Raw genomic sequence first — 12,281 nt, 5'->3', positions numbered from 1 at the left:
ATATATATATATATATAGAGAGAGAGAGAGAGAGAGAGAGAGAGAGAGAGAGAGAGAGAGAGAGAGAGTTAACAGTTTCTGGAGTCTTTCAATCAATCAAACATCAGTCACAATAATAATTCACCATTGGCATACAGTGGCGTAGGGTGGCAACGGGCAATGGTTTGGAAGCTCCGACACCGTCACAGACGGCCACAATATGCATCTCGTCTCCTGCTTCCTCACTGAGACATATCTATGACAATAGAAATGTAGTCATTTTAGTGTGATAATGCAACTGTTGAAGACTATGGATGTGAGTGTAGGTTATCAGGCTCACTCATACACTTATTAATAGATAAAATGTAAACATTAAAGTAATTTACTCGCATGTACCGAAATGTAAATGACCCATAAACACAAATGGTGAACTTCACAAATATCCTGGACAGTCTTTTATAATGAAAGTGAATGTGGACTACAAAATTATATATATTAAGCTTCATAAACTGCTATAAAGAACTTCAGACTCTGATGCATTACGGTTTTAATAACTTCTGCAAAGTCATGAATAAATAGGCTAAATGAATTAATGTATGCATGTAGAAACAAATCCCAGCAAATCAATGACAAACATGGCTGCCTTTGCATGTTGATGAACAATGTTCGAATCCTGAATGAAAAGAATTGACTGAGAAGATTGGTTCAATTAATCGAATGATGCGTTGATTGTTCACAAATCCAGTACTTGAGTTCTAATCATTAAATCAACGATCCAGTCACAACTATTAAGAGCTAACTGGAAAGACAGCTGAATATCACACATCATCATACAAGTTTCATAAATGCTTATAAAGTAGCTCCAGGCCCTGACACTTTTTTTTTTTAACCTGCTTTGGCAAATTATTTCAAGAGTTTTGCCCGTCGATGAAAGATTAATAAACAAAAATAATTTAAAAAAATCAAATTAAATAAATACGACAAAAACGGCTGCCTTTGCATGCTGATGAGCTACATTCGATTCATGAATTTAAAGAATCGACTCAATGAATGAGTCAATCGAATCGGAATGATGAATCGAATGATGCGATGCTTTGTTCACAAAACTAGAGTTGTTCACGGTACTCGAGATCAAACCATTAAATCAATGATCCAGTCACAACGATTACCAGCTCACTGGAGGGAAAACTGAATAACAAACGCCACGAAAGAAAAAAAAAAGTCACAAGTGTTTGTAACGACATGAAGGTGAGTAAATGTTGAGAGTTTCCATGCTGGGGTCTGAGGCTCAAATCTAGGTTACCGTTTTGATGAAAAACTGGTTCTCCAGAAGGTCATTTTCAGCTTTAAAGACAGCCGTGGTCTCAGAACCACTGAGTACACAACCTTTCAGGAAAGAAAGAACAAGTAAAAGCAGGCAAAACAATGTAGGCAACTGAAAAGGCTCGTTGTATAGGACAGAAATGCTCTTACCCCAGTGAACACTTGCTCTGTCAGACACAGATGATGAGCTGGATAATTCAGACAGACTGATTGAAGCTACAGAGTCATTTTCCATAAAGCAGCTTGTCATTTCAGCCAGCACAAACGGCGTGAGAAGAGAATCTGTGAATCTTTCTGCACCTGTTCTTCGCCTAAACGAGTCAGCTCGGCCCCAATCGTAAATGTTTGTTTACAAAGGGACGTTTAATATTTCTGGTAAAATAATCAAGGTACAGTCAAGATCAGTACCTGCAGCGAGGACTGAACAGCTACAATGATTTAATGTAAAAAGCGCTGCTCAGTCACATCGACGCACACCTGTAAACGGCGAGGAAAAACACTGCACGCAGATCAGATAAATTGATGAAGTTCAGGTGTTTTTGCCTGAGCGTGTGACGCGCTTCACCAGACACTAGAGGGCGCAAGAGCACCTCTGATCAAGTTTGCTGCCTGAGGACAGTTGATTTTTGAAATAGGCTACTTTATTAACTTAGTTTGCGTTCATTTTTACTTCTTTGTTATAGGCGTTATATTTTTATTTATTTTTTAAATGTAACGCTTATTCACTCACTTTTAATTCACTCATTTGAGAAAATGGTTGGTTTAAATCTTTAACATTTTTTTGTCAGTTTTAATCAAGTATAAGCATATAAAAAAGCATGTATTTTTTTGGATGCTTTTATTTTTATAAACCAAATTATAACAGCTAATTACATTTTTGCGAAATCCGTTTTTCGTAGTAATCTCTCTCTCTCTCTCTCTCTCTCTCTCTCTCTGTATGGTTTTGACTTCAGTATCTTTAGTTTTGGTCACGGGTTAAATCAAAATCTTTCAGATCACAGCCGTCTTTTAAATATGTATCGGTCTATGGGTCAAAGTGTGTGATTCACGATGTGAGATTATTATCACTCTAAAAATGACCGACTTGTGTTTCAAAAAGAAACTACTGACTTCTGATTCACATGTCAAGCACTGATTGAACAACAGTTTTTATTTATTTTTTATCTTGCTGTCTAAAGCAGGCAAATGCTTCTTGTCACTTACTAGATCTTGACTTTTACAGACTGGCTCACTGTGGCAGTGCAGTGTTTTGTAAACTCTTTTCTCTTAAATTAAAATAAAATCCGATGCTTATTGATTGGATAAAATAGAGTAATTGGTAATTATAATAATTGCATATATATTATATTGTGTAATGTTATGTTATATTAGAGTACATTATATTTGCTCCTCGCTTTTGATTGGCTGAGTGGCCTTCCAAGTGTTTACAAGTTTTTCTTGTATCTTTCTGTTCCTTTCTGTAGACTATGAATCTGAACTCTTCTATATTTTGTTGTAGTATCTGGTAACGTTACATATATAGATATAAGTCATTAAGTTCCTGTGTCATATTCTTGAGTATCCACCGTTTTCCCTGAACATAGAAGTTCCCTGTGATTCACACCGGAACCCCGTTTTGTTTTCTGATCAAAATATTTTACATTCACTTACTTTTCCCCCCACTTTGCTTTAGCTCCTATTTAACTCTCCCTTGCACTACAAATGTTTCTGTCTCTCTGTGTACTTGTAGCTTCTGTTTTTCTTTAATCAAATGATGGCAAATCATCAACGATTGATGTGTTTATCTGTACATGATTTAACTTGTTTAACTATGGTTGCATTTACACTACCATGCATTCAGAAGTTTGGTGTCGGTAAGATTTTTAAATGTTTTTGAAATAGGTTTCTTATGCTCACCAAGGCTGTATTTATTTGATAACTGATCTTGTCTGTTTTGTGTTGTTCTCTTTCCCTTTAAACTCACACTACTGCGACTTATACGCAGCTAAAGAAAAAAGAGCGTTTGCAGGGTATCAGTACAGTTCACTCTCCATCCAGATGCAGGCCGTGATGATCCTGTACCTCCACTCTCTGACTTCTTGAAAAGCCACACAGCATTGCTTAATTGGGCTCAAAACTCGTTTTGGTTAGTACATGTGTGTTTGATATTAAGTATAAAATAAACCATGATCTGAGTTTAGTAAGTAGTTAACAGTGAATTAATTATGGTTGGACCCCCTCAAGTAAAGTCATGGAAAAATAATGCATTAACAAACCGTGAGTTGATGTTAGTGTAGGGATAGTTAATAATGAGTTAAGTATGATGGCCCTTTGAAGTAAAGTCATGACATGATGACGCATTAACAAATCATCAAATAAAATATCATTGAACATGCCCTGAGAGTGTCATCCTTATTCCTTTACATCACCAGTACAATAAATAAATAAATAAAAACACAAAGATAAGGGTTATTTAGTTCTTTTATTATTTATTTACATCATTAATCCAAACATACCTATATAAAAATATGAAGCTAACTCAATTAAACGACAAAACAATACGGTTAAAAAGATAATACTGTTAAATAAATAGATATCAGTTTATTTTATCCTTGCTGAATAAAAGTGTTTTTTTTTTAGTTTTTTTTTTATCCTACCCCAAACTTTTGAACAGTAGTGTATCTCTGTAGAAAAATGAGTGGATGGACAGTGCCTGTGCTTTCTTCATCAGGTTTTTACATCTGATCTGTAGAACTACTTGTGTATCATTGAAGGGGGAAAAAAGCCTTCTGACCTTTAGTTAACCTGTTAGGATTTTTATTGTCTTGTGATTTTCACATGTGCCTCACTGTTGTTGCCGGGTGAAATTCTTGTACACATTGTTTTGGCAGGTGAGTCCAACTGTTGGCTGAGCTGCTTATCAGATGCCTAACCAATCTGTCCTGCTCTATGACATTTTTACATCTTTTTTGAGGAATTCTCCACATTCTCTTTTAGTACGTCCCAAAAGAGCAAATCCACTCACTCCACACTCATGTTACTCTCGTTATCGCCGGTGCCCCTGTTATCTTGGCATCAGCACCCTGCTCAGACCTGCAGTTTATTTAAAGAACACAGAAACATAAACGGGCACAGCATTATTTAGAATTATGGAGGAAACAGGAATTAAGTTGCTCAGATACTCTTGTGTAACGGACTTGTTTGGGTTAATATTATTTTAAGTCAGTGAAGTGAAATATTTAGGTATTTTGGGTTAAGCCCATCAATAGAAAAGATCACATATAAAACCCCCGCACCATCTAAATTATATATATATATATATATATATATATATATGTGTGTGTGTGTGTGTGTGTGTGTGTTTAGATCATTTTAAAGCTTTATTATTATTATTATTATTATTATTATTATATAATTCCCTGCACCATCATTTTTTTTCTTAAATTAAAATGTTTAGATACTTTTTAAGCCTTATTATTATTAATAGTTTATTCTTATTCTTAATAATAATAATACTATTTTTATAGTGACATTTTAAAACTCAAGTTTGCTTGTTGTGAAGAACCACTCAAATTAACTTTGTGGATTTTTTTTTTTTTTTTCAAACTTTGTGGATTATTTAATGCTACTTTGAAACTTTATTATAATTCAAATAGTGGCGTATTTTCATTAAGTTAAAGCACATCTGTAACAGTTTGGTTGTGCACACTGATGCCCTTAGTTGAATCTTGAATCCCCGTCAATCCACCATTTATTTGCTTTAGAGATTCTGAGCCACTCCGTTCGTCTTCAGCCATGATCTGATATACCTCTTTAGGAAAACTCATCTTCCCTCCTGACATGATGCTGTTTATTATGGCTTTGAGAGGTTTGGAGATCAGTATCTGCTGAGATTAATAGCTTTTTTCTTTTTCTTTCCTTCCAATGCTTAGTGCAGACAATTGACTGAGAGGAGGTACAGTACTGGTGTTGAAGTATCGTCAAATGCGTCGTGCCAGTCTAAATTTTTGACATTTTTCCTTGTGAATGCTGTAAGATTATTGTTTAGCCTTGCCCTGTATCCACATGTTTTGGTTGTTAGCTCATATTGTGCATTGAATGAGGGTTCTCGTTTAATTGTTTCCAGCCAGTAGAGCTGGAGAGATAAGGGTGTTGTTACATCCTGGTTTGTTGCTGTCACCAAATGAGCTGGCAAACAAACGCTCATGCACGCATACTCTATATCTGTCTGGTGAGCTGTAACTAATTGATGTATGATGCACTCAATCATTGTTTATGTTGTGCTGATTATATAGACTTATACTGACATCTAGTGGTGTGGATGCATAATAGCATAAGTTACCAATTGTAGAGGCAAGGAAGGAATTGACAAAGTAAAGTAAGTTGGCTGGTTTTGTGATCTCAACATGTTGGCCCCCATGTGACGCCCCAATACATGTAAAATAAAACTGCTTTTATTAGGCTACTGATATCCCATGTGAAAAAGAAGCACACTGTACTTTTAAAACAATTATGCAATATACTTGTAATATACTGTAAGTGTGAAATGAATGTAATGTGTTTGGACACTTAATTGGATGCAGAAAAAGTACTTAAGTGTGTTAAGAAACAGTCATGAAAGTGCACCTAAAATACATTTAACTAGTGACCTTTTACTACAAGTAGAGTTTTTTTTATGTACTTTTAAGATTTGAAAGTCACTACAAGTGCACATTCAATACAACAAAGGGCACTTATTTTTCATTAGGGATGACTGGAGTATTCATGTGAGTGCACATGACTTTAAAAGTGATTTATTTCTTTATTTCTTTTTTAAAGAGGGAGAAATGATTAAGTGCACATTTAAATAACTAGGCCTATTCTAAATCTACATCAGTGATGAACACATTGCCTTGTCATTTTGATGCGATGAATTTAAATCTAAACCATCTTAACTGTACTCCTCACTCATTCTGAGACCCACATAAAGAATGTAATATTTTTAATAGATTTAATTTTTGAGCATTTTGATAATTGAGCATTTTTGTCCGCTCAAACATTCTTTTGCCCCACATACATATAATTGCATACATTTAGGAGGTTTTTATGTACAGAGCTTGAAAGGTAGACTGAGTTCTTAAAGATTTGATTGCTTAAAATGTTTTTAATATCAATTAGTATTCATCTGACATTTCATTTTTGGTTTTCCTTTGCATTCTCACTTAAATAATACATTTATATCTACCACTGTAACTGATCAAAAACCTGAAAAAAGAAATGTACCTAAAATCCTCTTCTCATTTGTCCTGTTATCATAACATCCGGACTCCATCATCAGATATTATAGTGCTAAAGTTATCACAACTGTCCAATCCTTGCTAGAAAAACTTTTTGATAGACTGTAATTCACGCCGTAACAGAGGAAATTCAGTGAAAGAGGAAGTGGTCTGTTTCGACTTATGAGATGGCATTGTGATCAGTGCAATCTGGAAAAAATTTCAAAACTACATTTTTTTTGGCAAGTATCACATTAAGCATAGCAAGTCATATTATAGAGCACATTGGTGAATGTGTTCCCTCTCGGCCCCTATGTCAAAAATGTATTCTACAATATTAGGTTCAGGTGCTTGCTTATGTTGTAGACCTATAATAAAAACAATATTGTGCGTAGAGTCCTGTACATTGCAATGGTTGGAGGAGTGTAATGCTTTCTTTGAATTTACAAGAAACTGGAATTTTTTTTTTATAAAAAAAATAAATAAAATAATATAGCAGCACTGAACATGAGCCAGCAAAACAGATCAATCTGATGAATGTCAAAGTAAAGGATAATTTTTGAATAGGGATGCATGATACAGTATATAGGTTATTGGATAATATTAGATATTTTTTCTTTATTTATTGGTACACCTCAATATTGGATATACACACTGTAAAAAGTGATATTTAAAAATTAAACATTTAAATAAAATGGATTACTAGAGTACATTTTACGAGAAAATGTTTTAAATTTAAGAAAATTTCAGTTTTTCTATTTCAGAATTTCATGTTTAATTGCTGTTTCTTTATAATTAACTGAAATTTACTAGCAATTTCTGTGTGAAAATTGTTTATACAATTTTTCACAATTTTTTTCAGTGTAATTGTGCATACTTGATTACCTTTGTATCATCTGACACTTTAAGTTCATCTTCAAGATTACATAATCACTGTTTGAGAAAAAAATGAAATGATAGTAATTAATAATAGTAATTGTAATCTTTAACAAATGTATTTCTTAAAACAAAATAGTGTGGAATTTCAACATCAGCTATATTCATTGGTCATCGGCTATACCATGAAAATTATTATTGGTATCGACCAAAATTTTAATATCAGTGCATCCCTTTCTTTTTTTTTTTTTTTTTGAGTGAACGAAGAATTGGTCTTCCTCTCATTGTCTGTTTTCAGTTTTACACAGTTTACACTCAATTGCACAACAACCAAATTCAAACGCTCCCATTCAAATTTGTGAAGCACATTCTCAGGAGTGGAGATGGATTTTAGAGCGGGAAATCTTAGCTTATATTGAGTTGGCTGCACTGGGGAAAAAAAAAAAATCAGTGGACTACTGAAGTGTTAACCTGTACAACACAGATATATTAATGTTGCAAGCATTTTACACATTCACAACTAAAATGTGGGGAGTAAAATAAATAATAATAATTTATGATATTGTACAAAATCTAAACTTTTTATGTTTTAAAAAACACTCTGTGCTTAAAGAGTCTACTCAGAGTTATTGTGTCCATGTATTTAAAGAAGTCCATTCTCAGAACATAGCACTAAAACACATGTTGGAGGACCCACAGGTCTGGTTCGTTTTTTGCCAAACAAACCAGACCAAACCGGGCTGAAGTGGATCGCGCCAGATCTCCGCGGCTTACGGATAGAACGTAAGCAGTTTCGGATCGCTCTGAATTACACTCCTCCATGAGCAGTACCAGTTCAGTCGTTCTCTCCATAGATGGGCTGTTTGTGAGTAATTTCTCTCAGCGCTTGTCTCTCTGTGGTTATATCTTTTCACTCTTTTGTCTTTCATTTTTGGAGCTGGTTCCCCTGATGGCTTCATGGATGTTTTGCTGGGCCCTTGTGGTCTCTGCTGGGGAAGTCCAGCCAACTGTGACGTAGGTCAGTCCTTTAGTCTGTTTCTTCATCAGCGTCCTTTTCTTTCAGCCATGCTAGAAACTTTCAGCCATCCTGCCCCTGTAGGTTACAGCTGGAGAAAAAAAAAAGTAAAAAAGATCAGACTGAAGTATGTATTTTCTTTTCAATGTTTACTACATCGCTTTCTCTTGTCCCAGCTAAAAGGGATAGCTCATCCAAAAATTTAAATTTTGTCATCATTTTCTCACCCTCAAATTGTTCTAAACCTGTATGAGTTTCTTTCTTCTGTTGAGCACAAAAGATATTTTGAAGAATGTGGGTTCTTCAAAACAGTTGCTGGTCCCCATTGACTTTCATAGTAGGGAAAAATACTATGGAAGTAAATGGAAACCAGCTACTGTTTGTATTACAATGACAGAATATTAATTTTTGGATGAACAATTCCTTTAATCTGAAGAGACAACTATGAGGTAACCATTTGTAGTTGCTATTAAACGTTGTCTGATACAGCAACATTAGATCATAAACCAAGACTGGGGCGTTACTGTTTCTGACCAAAGTTTGAGAAATCTGTGAAATCGTTTGAAAAAAGTTGTTATTTATTTATTATTGTGATACAGAAAAAACTCACTTCTCCTTTAAGGGTTACAAAACTTGCCACGTTTGGAAATTCAAAAGTAGCTGTCTGATATTACATTTATTTAAGTGGTCAAAGCTGTGTACACCAATGGAGCCAGTATGGAAACATTGCCAAAAACACTGGCTGCATGTCTAAATGCAAATCTGGTCACTGGCTTGTAAAAGGCATTAACTTGTCAAATACTATTTGGATGGACTAGTACTACCTCCTTCCCTTGTCGCAGGCCAGTTACCAAAATAGCTTAAAAATATGTTGAATATGGCAGATTCTTTCCATTTAAACTGAGGGGACACAGATATTTGCCTTTGAAAATGAAGTTAAACAGGCTTATAAAGTAAAACAGGTAAATCTAAAACGCTATTGCACATTAATAAGCTGGTCTGTCAAATTTATATATATATATATACAAATTTAGGGTAAGTCTTTTTTTTTTTAGAAAATTAATCTTCTTTAGCAAGGATGCATTAAATTGATCAAAAGTGACAGTAAAGACATTTACGTTGTTGCAAAAATATCTATTTCAAATAAATGCTGTTCTTTTTGTTCATCGAATCCTGGAAACAATGTATGACAGTTTCCACAAAAAGCACAACTGTTTTCAACATTAATAATAATAAGAAATGTTTCTTGAGCAGCAAATCAGAATGATTTCTGAAGGATCATGTGACACTGAAGACTGGAGTAACGATGCTAAAAATTAAGCTTTGCATCACAGGAATAAATTACAGTTTAAAACATATTCAAATAGAAAACAGTTATTTAAAATGTAATAATATTTATAATAATTGTAATAATATTACTGTTTTTACTGTACTTTTGATCAAATAAATGCAGCCTTAATGAGCATAGGAGACTTTCTTTGAAAAACATTAAAGCGTCCTACTGATCCCAAATTTTTAAACATTAGTATATCATGTCAGAATTTGAACCCAGTGTCTCATTGCAGTGTTTTTTATTTATTTTTATTTTTTCTACTTTGGTCATGTCTCATCTTGCCTTGGGCAGCAAATGAGTTAGGAATGCAAACTGGTGCCCCCTCATAAAAAATATATGCATGAAGCTTCAGGTTCATCTGTAGCAGATGGTACACAATTTGCTAATTAAAATTGACTTGTTGGTTGGATCTGTGGGTTCAGCAGTTATAGCGCATCTATGTCTTACATGACCAAAGCAGGTTTTAGACCAGTCTACAACATGTCTCAATCCCTCTCCATGGTCTCAATCTCCGCTGTCTTTCTGTAATACAGACTGGCTGGCCAGGTGATAGTTTTGACAATTACGTTCTCAGTTAGGCATCCCTCATGTCATAGCAGCCTCTCCTTAACCTCGTCACACTGCTGTGAGCCCTACCTCTTCTTCTTCTCCAGTATTTTCTTTCGCTTTAAATGCCTGAGATTCTGATCCTATCTCCGCTACTGTACATGTCTCCACAGGAACACATAAACAATACGGAGCATTTATGTGCTATCAGAGGGAAGAGGAAAAAAACAAAATGAGAAATGTTCTGAGAGTGCCCGGCCCACCGCTCCATCCTCAGGGGGGCAGCGTGATGGAATATAAGATGACCGGACACATTTAAAGGTTCTAGGTTTAATTAACGGTCAAAATAAAACAGTATTAAAAAATCTTGTTTAAGGCGAGACGAAGACTGCATCATTTTAAGTCTGTTACGCTCACTAAGGCTACAATTATTTGATCATATTTGATTTTTTATATGTATGTTGTTGTTAAAAATAAGTTTCAATTTGGGAATCTGATTTTCAAATTGGAAATCGGACCAACACCATCCGATTTGATTGACATTGACATAATATCACGATCAACCACATTGGTGTTTGCATCGACATTCAGCCAAGGCTAATATTCCATTGCAAGATCCAAAATGGAATAATCTCCATGATTCATTGTCCACCTTGCCATATTAAACAATACACAGCCCCGTCCTTGGCCGCCGTTAGCCTCATCAGCTGGAAGCCCACTTCACCCCTAGCAGCGGAGGTCAGTGGCAGCGCGGCCTTGCTTCTGTTTTGAGTTTAGCCAGTGCTTTCAGGTTAATCTGCGAGAGGCTGTTAAGTGTGAAATATTTGGATATTTTCCCATCATTTCAAATACTGTGTATTTAGTTTAAAATGTCTTTTTCTGAGTAAAGGTAGATGGTTATGTTGGCCACTATATTGGACACCGCTTTATTTGGGAAACTGGTCCAGTCAAATGTCAGATGTAAAACATGGTCAACTTCAATGATTGATGACCTGAAAATATTTTAATCACATCTGGCCTTGCTTCCATGCCCAGAAAGGCCACCTGGAACACGTTTTGAATTTCTTCGTTTTGTGATCTTGCTAACTCAGCTCGAGCCATTCCCTCCTGTCATGCTTCCACTGCTGCTTTTCTTACAAAACTATTCATTAAAACAGAGAGCTTTGGGAGTTACCTGACACTGTAGGGGTCAAAGGGGTCTGTTATGTTATAATTTCAAATTGGGGGTGTACTATTCCCAGTGTAATTATTCCAATTAATCATCGAATGTATGTCATGACACGACTGCACGTTTTTCCATTTCAATATTCATATCCACACTATTATTATGTCCCGCTGGCTGTGTCCGCTTATCGGAATTGTTTCATGGTGGCACCGCCATCATTCATCACATTCAGCTCTCTGCCGCTGTTATGGATTCATTTGTGATTACATCATAAAGAATCATAGGAACGAGGGTATTTTTAACCTTTGGTTTCTGATGCGCTGACAGAATATGCAGCTTCTTTTTTGTCTGCCGCCATCCAAATCCATGTGAGGACAATGAAAAGAAGGCCGCAGAGTCTTCATTTCCATCGCACACTTGATTAAAACTTTGTTTTTCAGCCAGCCACATCATCGTCCTCCGGACAGTTTTTTTACTTTAGAAACCCTTGTTTTATATAAAAAATGGTACTACTTTGCAATAAGGTTCCCCTTGTGAAAAAGAAGTGCATCTGTATTGAATGTGCACTTGTGTAATTAATAAAATTAATTAATACTTAAGTGTACTTAAGGTTTGTCTATGTTTCTTAACACACTTAATGTCAAATTAACATGTGGTTGCCGCAAGCCCTTCGGATGCTCCTTCGTCGAATCCGCCGGCCGCGCCGTTCTCAAGCCCACCGCCTCTGCTCACTCTAGCTCTCCGGCCGTTCCTCACTCTAGCCCCCGGCCTCTGCTCACTCTAGGCCGCCGCCGCTCACTCTAGGCCACC

The 12,281-nt window shown here is 35.6% G+C and overlaps 2 protein-coding genes and 1 long non-coding RNA gene across 6 annotated transcripts in view; 1 reads left to right on the top strand and 2 right to left on the bottom strand.

Annotated features, from left to right (window-relative positions):
* The window catches only part of LOC107702849 (nucleoplasmin ATPase-like), a 2,773-nt gene extending 933 nt beyond the window's left edge, over positions 1–1,840 (bottom strand). Inside the window, exons 1-4 of one of the 3 annotated variants that reach the window (XM_016505277.1) lie at positions 1,780–1,840; positions 1,453–1,674; positions 1,283–1,365; positions 125–235 (exon numbers count right to left, since the gene is read on the bottom strand). In XM_016505277.1, the coding sequence (XP_016360763.1) occupies positions 125–235; positions 1,283–1,365; positions 1,453–1,552 (294 nt within the window). In that variant the 5' untranslated portion in view covers positions 1,553–1,674; positions 1,780–1,840. Of the gene's footprint in view, positions 1–124; positions 236–1,282; positions 1,366–1,452 lie in introns of all 3 variants that reach the window. The other 2 variants (XM_016505276.1, XM_016505275.1) reach the window with 2 other exon arrangements.
* The window catches only part of LOC107702856 (uncharacterized), a 102,410-nt gene continuing 91,185 nt past the window's right edge, over positions 1,057–12,281 (top strand). For both annotated transcript variants that reach the window (XR_001635795.1, XR_001635794.1), the window contains exon 1: positions 1,057–1,227. This is a non-coding gene — a long non-coding RNA (uncharacterized LOC107702856). The remainder of the gene's footprint in view (positions 1,228–12,281) is intronic.
* The window catches only part of LOC107702835 (beta-1 adrenergic receptor-like), a 21,480-nt gene continuing 17,208 nt past the window's right edge, over positions 8,010–12,281 (bottom strand). Inside the window, exon 2 of the mRNA XM_016505257.1 lies at positions 8,010–8,518. Coding sequence (XP_016360743.1) covers positions 8,491–8,518 — 28 coding nt within the window. The 3' untranslated portion in view covers positions 8,010–8,490. The remainder of the gene's footprint in view (positions 8,519–12,281) is intronic.

This window comes from Sinocyclocheilus anshuiensis, unplaced genomic scaffold (genome assembly GCF_001515605.1).
Source record: "Sinocyclocheilus anshuiensis isolate Anshui unplaced genomic scaffold, SAMN03320099.WGS_v1.1 scaffold366, whole genome shotgun sequence".
Taxonomy (NCBI): Eukaryota; Metazoa; Chordata; class Actinopteri; order Cypriniformes; family Cyprinidae; genus Sinocyclocheilus; species Sinocyclocheilus anshuiensis.
This window is presented reverse-complemented; position numbering and strand designations above follow the sequence as displayed.